At 41.6% G+C, this 13,972-nt stretch overlaps 1 protein-coding gene and 1 non-coding gene across 4 annotated transcripts; both read right to left on the reverse strand.

The window, feature by feature from the left end:
• Positions 1 to 337: 337 nt before the first annotated feature.
• gmeb1 (glucocorticoid modulatory element binding protein 1) lies at positions 338 to 12,783 on the reverse strand. 3 transcript variants are annotated; one of them, XM_029514754.1, is made up of 11 exons: positions 12,718 to 12,774; positions 11,285 to 11,299; positions 10,941 to 11,136; positions 10,629 to 10,681; positions 10,371 to 10,486; positions 8,542 to 8,645; positions 6,946 to 7,094; positions 5,594 to 5,719; positions 5,364 to 5,501; positions 5,014 to 5,136; positions 338 to 3,279 (listed from the first exon to the last, which is right to left on the reverse strand). In XM_029514754.1, the coding sequence occupies exons 3-11, from the start codon at positions 11,066 to 11,068 to the stop codon at positions 2,426 to 2,428; spliced, it is 1,791 nt and encodes a 596-aa protein (XP_029370614.1). In that variant the 5' UTR covers positions 11,069 to 11,136; positions 11,285 to 11,299; positions 12,718 to 12,774; the 3' UTR covers positions 338 to 2,425. The 3 variants fall into 3 exon arrangements, with proteins under 3 accessions (XP_029370614.1, XP_029370616.1, XP_029370615.1); XM_029514756.1 differs by lacking the exon at positions 11,285 to 11,299 and having other exon boundaries at positions 12,718 to 12,783; XM_029514755.1 differs by lacking the exon at positions 12,718 to 12,774 and having other exon boundaries at positions 11,285 to 11,609.
• Positions 12,784 to 13,225: 442 nt separating this feature from the next.
• Positions 13,226 to 13,359, reverse strand: LOC115051551 (U11 spliceosomal RNA). Its single transcript, XR_003841284.1, has one exon. It is a non-coding gene; the product is annotated as a U11 spliceosomal RNA (small nuclear RNA).
• Between the last annotated feature and the right edge of the window lie 613 nt (positions 13,360 to 13,972).

A 13,972-nucleotide genomic window follows, 5' to 3' on the forward strand; every position in this document is an offset into this window, starting at 1 on the left:
TCCTCATTCCTTTTCCTAACACAGTCTGTCTGGGGTCATACAGGGTTAGAAGACGAGAGGGCTGTAATAAGAGCCCTGGTGCCCTGTCAGCACTGCTCAGCTGCCAGCAGCCTGCTCATCATGTATAGCACCCGTGACAGTGCAAACTACACCATACACTGGAATAAACTTGACACATGGAGAAGTCAGAGATTACAGCAGCACACCTCTTTCCTCCATCTACTAATGCAGCTGTGACCTTGCAGCTCCAGTTTCAGGCCGTAGGGGGGTGAGCTCACAGCGCACTCTGGTGGTCGAAAACAATACAACCGCTCACACTTCCTTTTTTTTTTCCAGTTTTAATCTGATATTAAAACACATTACAAAGTCAGTATGCAAATACCCTCATTTATTAAATTAAATTATTGGAAATGCACAAGTCTTGAACAGGTTTTGTCGTGATGTGAGCTAAAGCCAAGAGCATACATTTATCCAGGTCTGCACCTTAAACAGAAGGCCAGAAGGAAAACCAATAAATATGACACTACCTTTTACAAGTGTAAAAAACAGGCATACCACTTTGACGGTAAGTATATATATATATGTTCTTTTATATATTGACTTAAACAACCTGTAGCTTACACTACCTATGGCGCTGAGGAGAAAAAGCAATAGTTTTGTGAATTGAATCAGGCAGTAAATAAACCACTGATTTGTAAAGACATGTTGCAAACGTCTTCCTGTTGTCCAACACAGTGCAAAAACAATACAGCCTGGATAACACGCTACGACACAACAGACAGTGCAATTCAACTCAGCCTCAAGTAGCCCCAAGACTGTAATGGGTAGTGAGTCTGATCAACAGGTTGCGAGTTACAACCTGGCCCCACTGAATATGTGAGTGTGTGTGAACTGACCAATCATGAGCACATTTAAAGCCCTGCATGTTGACTTTACAGTTATAGCCAATTTTCTTTAGGTTGTTTGTGGAGGCCTCAAGGATGAATTTTGTTCCAGCCTTATTTTCCAGGCTCCGGTAATCATTTAAATGTTTTTATTTTTTTTTTATTAAAAAATAAAATAAAAAACTAAAATATGATTAATGCACTGATGTTAATTACTAAGACCTGGGAGCACAACATGTTTACAACTAAGTGTGATAAGGACATAACTGTAAGCAGAGCAATAACAGGTTGTAAACAAGCAAGATGTTTTAGCCGGTTATCTAAACCAGGGGTACAAGGTATTTTGCACCACAGAACAATTTCATATTGAGAGATTTACTGCCTGATATCATGACCAAATTAAAAAAATTTGACTGTAAGGCAAAGGATTAGGATTAGTTGAGGCCCCTCATTGATTGAACTGAGCTGCTCTGTTGGTGCAGGGGAGGAGGCTCTCACAGAGGGACTTCAGCAGCAAGTCGAATTTGGCACAACTTCTGCTGGGGCCCAATAGGTCATCTGACAGGAGGTCCAAGTCGATTACTTTGGAACCTGGGTGCCAACATGGTGCCATTTCTGTTAAACCCAGGATCTTGAAAAGCCATTAAGAGTCACAAAGCCTATAGACTGTTGTGCAGCGTTTGAGCCTTTAAATGCATCTCTTTCTGGTTTTATCGAAAACATCCATTGAGCCTGGAGAGATGTCCAATGCAGAGGAACATTAACGCATCGCCCACAGAGCAAGTAGATCTATGTAGAAGACTGATGAACCTGTGTGCTGATCAAAATGAGTTACATAATTGTTGTTCTGGAATTCTGGAAGGCCTCAAGCCGGTCATTTAGAAGTGAAAACAACATGCTACTCAAAACCCATTATTGTACTTAAAAGCAGTAAATTCAATCACAACAGTCTGCAAAGTCGGTCTGCAAACTGGGATATTTTTGTTCTAACTGTACCAATTTCCGTCTTCCTCCTTGAAATAAGTTTGGCTGACCTATGGGCTTGTTTATGACCTTTCTTGAAGTCTGACTTCCTTTCAGTAGCGGAAATGTGGACAGATCCCAGCACTTAGTTCAGTATGTACAGTGTTAATACTGCAGATACAAATGATGGCCAAAACTAGAAAGGCAAAACCTTGAGCTGACCCTCAAGTACAAAACTAACAGGAGCATACAATGTAGTCTTGGTGGTGATGCCTCGTAGCTTTTACATACTCACACTTGCACATACTCGCTCTCTCTCTCTCTCTCTCTCTCTCAGCGCACGCGCACGCGCACGCACACACACACGCACACGCACACGCACGCACGCACGCACGCACACGCACACACACACACACACACACACACACACTCAAAAAAGGAAAATGGCTACCCTAATGCTTGGCCTTAGGCCAAGTCAATTTGCGGATTTGGAAATTTGGTGTATTTACAGTTTCAAAGTCTGTGGTAGCTCAGTACAAGTTCAAATCTTCTCTGCTGGGTAAAAGAGGAGGTGCATCTCATTTCACTTTATTTTCTTCCTGAGTATTTTCTTCTATCACTACAATTTGTACACCTGACAACTGTCCGCTTGCATCCAGCTGCAGACCCTCAACCCCTTCAGTCTGCGCCTCCTGCATTTGGCATTGGGTCTCCTCCCCTTCTGCTGCCATTGTCACTTCCATCCCACTCTGGACAACCATGGCAGTGCTCTCTCTCCCTGACTCCCCGGTCAGCTGCAGCTCCATCACCCCCACCCCCTGTTCCACTGGAGCTGGGTTGATCTCAATGACCGTGTGCTCCTGGCTCGCGTCCACCTCGCCTTGCATCATCTCCTGCTGCACCAGCATGGTGCCATCCACCATCTGGCCCTCTATGGGCACCATCTCTGTGCTCCCAGTCTGCTGGCTCAAGTGCACCAGCTCCACCGGGCTCACCACTGTGCCCAACTGGCTGGAGTCCTGCATGGCTGTTGTGCCCACCAACGTGAGGCCCGAGGACGGGTGCAAGGTGATGGTGTCCGCCTTTCCGTCTCCAGTCACCATGTAGCGAGTGAATAGCTGTGAGCCTGCAGGAATCAGGGTAACCGTGCTGGAGGACTGGGCAAGAGAGGCGATTGGCAGACCCGCCATGGTGAATGGCTGACCCACAGAGGACAGTGAGATTGGTGAAAGAACTGTAAACTGCTGCGGCTGCAGTGTGGCCTGCTGGTTGACGGGCGATGTCACAAGCGTGGTGGTGGAGCCAGGCCTCTGGAGACGAGGCCTCTTGGTCTGGCGCTTGGTGGGAGTTTTGTTTTTGGCAGGCTGTGGGCAGGAGAGCAGAGTGCGCACCTGCTGCTGTTTCTTCTGTTCTTCCAGTTGCACCTCCAGGTCTGCGCAGAGCAAACAGCATAACACAGGGAATCAGGTATTTCACAGTCATTTTCTTGTTTTATTTTCTTAGATTATATTTTGCATGACCTAATGCTGGTATGTGATATAAATATTCATCAGCGATGGTAAATGTTACTTAAACATGCAAAGATGAAGTCCAAGTCTTATGCAACAAAACATATTCTTTTATAGTTCAGTCAGTCCTTTCGTGCATTGACACTATGTTAAATTCCACACTTTTTCCAAGTTGTTTCAGGTCACCTCACTATCATCATCACATTTAATGATTAATTAGCAAGAATTAAGAAGTTGGAACACGGACCTCCGCAGACAGGAGGCACAACTATGAGGATAATTAATGTCAGCCTTAGGAGAATCCACATAGACAATTAACAGCCCTTTAATATCTGATCTGTATCACACCGTAATGTCACACAGGGATATAAAGAAGTTTTCTCAATGCTGATGATATGTTAACGGTTGCAACAGCAAACACCTCCTCCAATTGCCCATTTTATCTTTGGTACTCCTTCAGGTGCTGTCCTCGACCTGCTGTATTCAGCTTACATATTTCAAGCACCATTTCAAACCAATAATGATGATCATTTGTCTGTCTGCCTATGTGGTGTTCAGCATTGGCTGTGCCTGAACTGTTCAAAATTCAGTGATGGTAGGACAGAGGTCATTATCCAACAAACTTGGCTTTTTGTGCTTTGTCTTTCCATCTTGTTCTTTTCAAGCCAGATCAAGCCAGATCTCTGGTACAAGTGAAAAATGTTTTCCAGTAATTCCTCAACTCATGCAAATTGCCAAAAATCTGGTCATCTCTGTCTCCTACAGATTTACACACTCATTCTTTCTTTCATATTCTCTCATCTAAATCACTACAACAGACTTTGTGCTCAAATCAGTCAGTGCCCCCTCGCTTGGCAATAATGAAACTGGCACTAAACAATATAATCCCATTTCTCTAATACAAAAATGCATTGACTGGCTTTTGCATTAAAAATTTTAATTTTAAAATTCTTTTTAATGCATATCAACCATTATTTGGCCTTCCAGCTTCAATATGGGCCTAGGCATTCGATTAGGTTAGTTATTTTATCTGAAAACTTACTGTTGGGAAAATTGTGGAGAAAAAAAATATCAAGTGTTATCCTTTAAGTTAACACTTAAGAGTCTTTTAATATCAAACCAGATGTCAAAATCATCATGAGGAAACCCAGTGGTTAATGAGTTGCTGTTCTACAACCTCCAGTATATAATTAGGCCATCAGTCATCTTGTTTTTTTTGTTTTTTTTTTTAAGATAAGAAACCATATCCATAGGAGAGAGTGGAGCTGAAGAGGCCTTAGGGTTGGATCTGATCTGCTCTGCTCTGCTCTGCACTAATTGTGTGGAATAAAGTGTGATTCACACAATAGCCCCATCCTAATTAATCCCCTGCTTTATGGTCTATTTTCCTATATTGGGATCCTTATTTAAAAAATGAACATCATGTTGCACTGAAGACTTGAAACTAGAGACTGAGACCCTATTCTCATTATGAAACATTAACTTGGCTAATAAATTGCGTGAGAAGCAGGGACAATTTTCCATAGACTTCGAAGCAAGAAGCACTAGCTTCCTAATGATGATTTTATTGAATGCAAGATTTCTTCAACTTGACTTCACAGACCCAGAGTCCACAACCACTTTATATACAGTCTATGGTTGAGACACACTGTACTCACTGGTGAGTGTGCTTAGGACCTGTTCATGGCTTGGATCCGTCTGCTGCCTCCTCTTCTCCAGGATCTTCTTCACCGAGTCCAACATGCCAAACACCTGGGCAAGGTTACTTAGCACCGCCACCTCTGCAAGACAGGAATGTGGGATTAGTGTGGCAGTCAATCTCAGGGTCGCTTTGTCAGCCAGAAAGAAAGAACTAATGCAGCTGCATTTAGTCAATACTCTTATAGCCTCCTCTAGCAGCTGAATCGGTTCTTTCTTTCCATTAGTTCATGCACCTTTAGGTTCTGCATATGCCATGTTATGATGGTGCCACTCACAGCAGCCAGTGCTTATTAGTGTAATTGCATACCTGTGTCCTGTATGGCAGACAGATCCCTAAGTTGCTGCACGCTGTTCAACAGATCCAGCAGCTCAGTGCTGATGTTGGTCACCACTTCTCCCAGTAAACCCACATCAGCAATACCTTTCCAGAAATTTAGCGTGTCCTCTGTGGAAACACAGCACACAGCTTAGTCATTGCCACAACTATAATGAACTATGAGATGGATGCTCTGAGGAGGAATGAGTACTCTCTGTCACCTGAGATCTCAGCCGACTCTTTCTTGTCTGCAGACTCTAGCGAACTTGAGATCCAGTCTCCCTTTCCAGTCAGGACGTCCGATCTGTCCTCACCCACTGCCCCACCATTACCCAGAACCACTTGGGCTGCAATTACACAGGAGATACTGGGATCATTTAGATGATCATTTAGTTGTAATTAATTTACTAAGTAACAACAATATATAAATACAACAACAATAAATGAGGCAGACTAATATTACCCTGTCGTTGACAAAGGCAGCAGCTATCAGATATATGATTTGACAGCTCTCTGATCACTGGAGATCACAGAGATTATTGTCCACCTGCACAATTCTGGTATAAGATATAACAATGTGGGAACCCTGACAGATTCGCTGGGAATACACCAATCATAGTACGTACTAATGTACAGCACACAAAACAACACAAACAAGCCTCCCCTTTTTAAAAAACACAGGATACACTGTAAGTTCAAACTGGCATATCACCAAGCCTATCACAAAAAAAAAAAAAAAAAAAGGCAAAAAACCAACCAACCAAAAAAAAAACAAAAAACAAGCAAACAAACCCTTCCACGGTCAAATTTTCTGTCTTTCATCTACTGTTTATCCAAGTCTACTGTGTCATTGGTCAAGTTGACTGACTATTCATGTTAGTGTTACTGTCTGCATGTGGCGAACACGTTAAGTAACATGGACAAGGAAAACATGTTAAGAGCTGAATTTCTTTTGCCTCCAGGCCTCATTAAAGTCTGGAGGCAAGTAGCAGCTTCTATTGGAAATGTCAGGATTATTGTAGGTAACTGGAGAAGTCCAACAGGCCAGAGTTTACAGGATGGCTAAAACCTATAACAGAGTGGCACAAAATAACACTGCCAAGGTAAATAATAAAATAATTGAATAATAAAGGAAAAGAAAAAAAGTCAGATGCAATCAACTTTCATAGCATGTATTACTTGATTACTATAAAGATTTTTCACATAATTTCACAAAGAAAGGTGAAGTATTTCACGATTGAATAATTTTTTATTTTATTTATTTTTTTTTATTATTTTCATAAAAAGTTTTTCAAGCACAGTGTCCAGTGCATGGCAACAAGTGTAAAAACACCAAACTATGGCTTTGATTTCCTCATTATTTAAATTTTTCTTTCTTTTTTTAATTTCTGAAGATCACAGCATACTTAATTTTTCAGGAAATATATTTGCTGCTGCTTTGGTCTTTAGTAAAAATATATAAAAAAAAAAATAGACTAACTCATTAACACTGGCATCACATTACAGATCACAATATTGTTTGTTATCAGATTTGTGTAAATCTGATATGGTCATGACCATGCCATTGTCTCACCTTGAGAGGACGTAGGTGTGGTAAGTCTGCTACCATCAGGTGGAAACCGTGTGTTGTTAATTAGAAGGTCAAACTTGGTGCTGCGACACGTGTTGGTACACAGCGTGCTGTGCTGGTAGAAGTCAAGCTGACCTGAGTCCATCATTTTTCTGGTGAGAGGAAAACTCAGAATGATATCAGCAACACATACAAACCCACGCAAAACAAAACAAACCCCTCTGCAAAAGAAAAGCAAGACATATTTACATTGGGTATACTATATAATGTAAATGCTGTAAAACGCATGTATATTTAAATAGCAGCAAATTAGAATTCTAATTCTAACTATCAGATGTGTCTTATTTTAATATATATGCATTGTGCAGCATGTACTGACATATTGTTGCCTACTGTGTGAGGAGGAGCAGCTGATTCATGCAAAACCTGGACACACAAATGGGCTGGGTTGTAAGAACTCAGTCTGAACAGGCTCACATAAAAAGCCCATACAGTACAAGCAGAAGATGTTTATGTCTAGGAGGACATTTCTGCAAAGTATTTTTTAAAATTGTTTAAAATGACAGACAGCTAAAAGGCAAAAAGCCGGTTTCTGTTGTCAAGCCCTAAATCTGGTAATGACTGCAGAAACAAGGTTCATAACATCTCATAAAACATAACAGCAAAATATGGTCTGAAATGACAGCAGAGATATTATAATCAAAAGGGGACATCTCAGTCAAGGACAATTATAGATATCAGATGATATGATGATGCCCTTGCCCAGAGTGAGCTGGGATTGGCTCCAGCACCCCCTGCAACCTGGAAACAGAAAAGCGGTAGAAGATGGATGGGTGGATGATATTATGATGAGCCCTGACAATGTGTCAGTTCTGCTGTTTGGATACAGGCCTATTTGGTTGACTCTAAAACAAAAACAGGCAATACAGTGCATATGATAAACAAAATCCCTATGGAGAAATATTGTTGAGCTTTGATTCATTCAGTCATATGTACACTGCTCTTAGGATCCTGGGGGGGGTTGGATCCAATCATGAATGACACTGGATAAGGACAGGCTGACACACCTTCATAGGACTTAGCCTCTTCTACTAAAATAAACAGTTTTGTTTTTTTTAAAACAAACTGTTTTTTAAACTCAAGATAAAAACTGATCCTTTTTCCTCTACCAGTCAAGTTTGCCTTTCAGCTCAGACTGAAAACACATGCACTTATATCAGGTTGCTCCTGCAAAATTTTTAACACTTCTGGGTGAGACACTAAGATTGATGAATATGTGTTTTTAAAAGTTGATGACTGCAGCTCACAGCTTTTCTTAGTGCAGCCACAATGACTCTGGTGTACCAGCACTTGGGCAGGAGCCACGTCTGTACACATTGTCTGTGTTATGCGACACACTAAAAGAATGAAAAAAGGTGAAAATCTGTGTGATCGCCTGGGGGTTGTGTTGACATCACAGCAAGAGCCAATAAATACTACAGTGACTGCAGAGTCACTTAACACAGGTGTGTATGCAAGGAGTCTGCTGTGAATTGCAGGCAGTGATGATCACTAATCATTACGTGGAGTGTATATGAGCAACTCACTTTACTCACTCACCTTAGCATGACTCCACCCATCCTGATGGCTCTCTTCCAGTCTTTCAGAGTAGCTTTTCCAGAGATGTGCACAAATTGCTTGGGGCTGATCAGCTGATCTTCATACTGGTGGAGAGAGTGGTGGTTAAGTCACTACCTTCATTTCATTCACTAAAATGTAAAAGATACAGTGGTGGAGGCACCTAGAAGCAAAACAGGGAATATCAGTAGCGTGGCATTTTAAAGTCACAGTAATACCATCGTGTCCATAGTTTTTAGTTTTGTACTGCTGGGTAACATCAGGTGGTAGAGAATTCTTTTGGCCGGGGTGTCAGTCTGTTTATCACACTTTGTTGTAAGTGATCATTATTATTTTTATTTTTAGTGGTGGAGGCCTTTTTTGATCCCCTCCAGTCCTCACGCTTCTGTTACTGTTGAGCTTGTTGCTCCCTTGTCCCTGTGTGTTACACAGGCACATTTTATGAACAAAACACTTGACAACAAATGTCACTTTGCTTTCTTGTTCCTTGACTATTTTCATTGCTCATTTCTACATTTCCTGTGGTGTTGTCCAGCTTAATGCCGCATGTGCTATTGCGCATGGATTGACTGAGTTCTATTTTTCAGCTTAATAAATATGTGCAGTGTATGTAGCGATGCTGGCAGTGGCCAACGTCCCCTTGTACCACTTCAACACATTTCTTCCATCAGGCTTGTTGCTACATTGAGTCAACATTTTATTTTCCTCAGAACATCTGTGGCACAACACTCAGTACAGAGTGCTGCCAGACCAGCTATGGTGGCTAATAATAGTTCAATGTGACTCATTCATGACATTAAGTTATCAAAATGTTTTAAGTTTAAAAGAGAACAGACACAACTCAGGCAGCCATTTTCCATGCACATTCATAGCTGTACTGAGCACAAAGCTTTGTAACAATTTGACAAAATATTCAAGTGGTTCAATAGTTATTCTTGGACACATGTAGAGCTACTGCAATTAGTTCTGCAAGTAGTTTTTCAGTGTCAGCACATCATTTCCCATATATTGATTTCATTTGTGGTGGCTGAACAATATATTAATTCCCAAAAACATCTTATCAAAACACCTTCGCAACAACCATCTAAAAAAAAAAAACACAAAAAACATAAGGATATAGATCCAAAGATTAAAAAAAGATATTTTAAACTGTTTTGTCCACTATCATGTCCACTCAGTATCAATCACACAACACTATTGTGCAGCATAATCTAACAGTGAATAGAGGAGTTTTCTCATAAGCTTAGTTCACCATCAATCTTTAAATGAGGCAAATTGTTGACAAGGGGCCTATCATTTCATGTTCATTCTGTGTGAACTTTTTAAGGCCTCTCCTGTTTGATTCTCATACAAGTTGTAAAGTCAGTCAGTCAGTTACCTCAGAGTTTACAATGCATTAGTGGTAGAGAAAATGTCTAAAGCAGAATCTGGACTTACTCTCCATTGACTGACTGTGCCAGTGTGCCATTTTCTGGAAGAAAATGAATCATTTGGATTAAGTAAATAATAGATTTAATCACTGAGATAAATACTCATTAATGTCAGATATGTGTTAATTTCCGTTGAATGACTGTTCATTGGCCTCCCTTACATTATTTATGTATGTTAATCGCTGGTAACAGCTATATATTAGTTTTGTGTGTTGTGTTTTATAGTTTTAATGTTTTAACGATGCAGCTTATATCCCCTGTGACACATTTTCACCCAAAATGTATTTGCATATGCATGAACCTTTGAAGACAAAAAGTAAAACCTATTATGTCGTGGCCATTTTTGCTTCATTTTGGGCTATAGCTGTAAAGAATACCAACCTTCACACATTTCACATTGATTCCTGGGCACACAAACTTCTTCACTAGCAACACAGCTTTACTGTCACCACATGTTATGGGACAGCCAATCTCTATGTCATCTCCTTCGGTTTGTCCTGGAAAAAAAAAATAAAAAAAAATAAATACATTAAAAAAATAGCAGAATAATTAAAAAATATTGCAGTCATATAATTTACAAAATTGATATTTCAGGGAATCATTCAAGTAGTCAAAAACATTATTCTGATAACGTCTCACCTGGATGTGCTTCGACAGCCATGACAGCTGCATCTGTTTCAGCAGATTCATCTCTATAAGGAAAAAACATTGGGCATTTTCCTATTTCTTTCAAGTACTATAGGATGTTGTGTATCTCCGAGTATCCATGCATCTGCAGTATCTATATTGTATCAACAGTAAATAAAATGACTGTGGCCCCATACTAAAACTTAAACCAATGGCTAACCATCCAACCTTACAGAAGTTGCGTTTTACACACTAAATTAGTTTGAATTTAACATTAGTCCTCACCCTGACCTTTAACATCATTCGCCTTGTTTCAGTACATACCCTGTGGTGATTGGTTGAAGCTGAAGGATGACCTGAGTCTTGTTGGGGTCATCGGGGTCGCCCTCTCCATCAGCCTTTACCATGACCACCTCCCCCATGGACACGGTGACCTCATCAGTGGCCGCCATCGCACTCAGGGTAAGACTCAGAGGGAGCCAGCGTCCACCACTGAACAGCTATCCAGGACCTTGTTCATCTAAAGGGAAGAAACAAAGAAAGCACAAGATAGAGGATAATAAACCAGTTGTTTTTTTGAGATCTTCATGTTCTGTATAGTAAGAAGCATATAATATTTATACATATATGTGTGTGTGTGTGTGTGTATATTTCATTGACATAAATACCTGTCAAGTCAGTTACTGTCAAAACCAAAAAAAAAAGAAAAAAGAGAGACAAATTAGGTTAGTTTAAAAAGCCAAAAGTCTATAATTGGAATGCCTTCATTTTAGCTGGCTATCTGACTGAACTCTCTCAAAACATGTCAGTGTGTGTACACATGTGTCTTAAGCATGATATAGTTTGGCCAGCTTTTAAAACCACTAATGCAATTGTTTTTAATGGTTGGTTGCTAGTAGAATGTTTCCCTCTGCCCATGATTAAAACAAATAAACAAAACTTCATTCAAAAATGTGTAATTTTTACGTTAATGCTGGCTCACTGGTAGTACAATAACAGGTTCAAATTGAAAAAAAAAAAAGTAAAAAAGTAAAAAAAAAAAAGTAAAAAAAACAAAAAACATATATATATATATCACTTGTGAGTATGACATTTTCAATATGAATAAGTGGGTGGAAAGTGACATATATATATATATATATATATATATATATATTTTTTTTTTTTTTTTTTTCCCCCCAGAAAAGCCTAGACTCCTCCAAATTGTAGCAGCTAATTAATAATTATTATAAAAGCGTCGTTATTAAGCTAACGGTTTGATGAGGTGCACAGCAGGAGTTATCACGTGACGACAGTGAGCGAGAACCCTCCATGTTTCCGTGCGGGCTATCTCCGAGTTACTGTGCTCGATTCCCCGCTCTTTCGAATCTCCCACTGTCACGTCCTGGTGAAACAGCAGCGGGGTGGGTTTCCCCCCGCGAATGGGGAATGGAAACTGCAGATATCGGGTGGTTTTGGGTGAGAGAGATGGGGGTGGGGGGGGTAATACTAACTCGTGGTTAGTGGGCCGCCTATGGGTGCTAAATTCACCCCTTTACATGAAGATGGAACGCTTGTTCTGGTACAGCTGGGTGTGCGGGGACGGTCACGGCGGGAAGCCGATAGTTTCTGTCTGTCGGGATCCACACACAGCTAGTCTCGGCGGTAGCCATTGTGGCTAACGCTAGGGCGTAACATGGTGTGTGTGTGTGTGTGTGTGTGTGTGAGCGCGCGCGAATTGGACGACATTGTGAACTATTACCGTCCGAAACGGGGTAAAGCTTTGCATTTACAGTGTGACGGCTACGTGCCGCTTGTCTATGAACCGTACGTCCCTTCGTAACTCTGCATTTTAACTCTCCGCTCCCCCTCAAAATGACGTCTCCCTGTGCGGCGGCACGTACAGCAAACAACGGCGCGGCGACGGCGTTGCCCCTCCATTCTGTACGAGCCTGGCCGGCCGAACCCCCCCCCCCACCCGCTCTCTCGTTCTCTCTCTCGCCTTCTCCGCAATTTACCCGAAAACCCCCAGTTAAAACGACCGTTTGTGTCGTGGGAGCGGTTGCCATCGCCGCCATGTCTATTTAAAACCGTACGGGTGAAAAAGAAGGCTTGTCCTCACCGTTTTATGAAGAGAAACGCATCCCGTAGATTGCGGAGAGCCGCGGCACATGCGCACTTCGCCAATGTGTCTTGACTTCCTGCCGATCTGCGCTCGCCTTGTTTTCACGCTCCCGCACACTCCGGACAACATGCAGCCGCGGCTCCCTCCGGTCTCACCGGCCGCTGGCGTCCGGCACCCGGTTAAACACGCGGACAAGGAGCCGGCCCCGCATTTAGCAAGCACGCTCCTCCAAGTTTGTGCAGTGTACTTGGAAGATGGCGTGGGTTTTAAATATCCCGACCGGCTGTCTCATTTGTGACACATTGGTTACAAACACGTTGAGCACAATAGCAGCAGAACAGAACAGCGCTGCCACATATTTAATAAAGGCCAAACTTGAAGCTACGCATTCGCAGTCTCCCTGCGACTTATAGATCTGTGTTCACGATAATACCCGTCCTGCTGAGTGAGCGGGGTGCCGTGCTTCAGAAAACACAAGAAATGGATTATATTACACAGTTTAGCGCGGAGCGCCGGGACAAGTGATCACCAGCAGCTCCTATGTTAAAAATTATGCTTCCGAAATCTCTTGATAGCGATTCCGCAAGAGCAACAGCACATACTGCTGCTCCTGTGCCAATCACGGCAGAAGCCCTTTTTAACAATACACCTGAACGCTCCACAGTATAGTCACAGAGCGGAGGTACCTCACTCAGAGGTGCCCTCACCTGCACCACCAAAGGGATGTCAGGGTGCTTTGTATGATTATACAAAACGTCAACTACTTGGCATCTGAAATATTTCTGTGGAATGATCGAGGCAATTTGAGAAGAGCTGGTTGTTTCGATTTGACTGCCGTAGAGCATGATGGGTACAAAAAGTGCCTGCCAACGAACGTTGCTCGGCTGTCATAGGTCGCCTGTTCCTGTGATGTGCGGAAATCCGCCCATACATAGAAACGAAGCTGATGTCTGCCGTCTTGGCTGCTCTTACGTTCGATCGGTTTGTTTAACTTGTATTTGCTGTTCTTTAGATGTAGCTAAGACATTTTTCTCCTCTTCACAAAGATACAATTGTGTGAGAAAAATACTTCGTCAACTCGTTATATGTCAATAGGATTTCGTATTTGAATTTAAAGATGTCTAGTCTAAAAAGCATCAGAATTACCCATCAGTGTTGGCCATACGTAATTCATTTTGAGTTTTGTTTTGTTTTTTTTTTTTTTTCATATTGCCCAGATATCAAACACTTAAACTGTTATGCCAAACTAGAG

The sequence above is a fragment of the Echeneis naucrates genome, chromosome 11 (genome assembly GCF_900963305.1).
Source record: "Echeneis naucrates chromosome 11, fEcheNa1.1, whole genome shotgun sequence".
In the NCBI taxonomy this organism is placed as follows: domain Eukaryota; kingdom Metazoa; phylum Chordata; class Actinopteri; order Carangiformes; family Echeneidae; genus Echeneis; species Echeneis naucrates.

Coding starts and splice junctions, on each gene's coding strand:
- gmeb1 (XM_029514756.1), bottom strand. CDS start 11,068: ATGGCGGCCACTGATGAGGTCACCGTGTCCATGGGGGAGGTGGTCATG. Junction 7,095..8,541: donor ATGGGTGGAGTCATGCTAAG/GTGAGTGAGTAA, acceptor TCCTCTCACCAG/AAAAATGATGGACTCAGGTC. Junction 3,280..5,013: donor GGTCCTAAGCACACTCACCA/GTGAGTACAGTG, acceptor TGCTCTGCGCAG/ACCTGGAGGTGCAACTGGAA.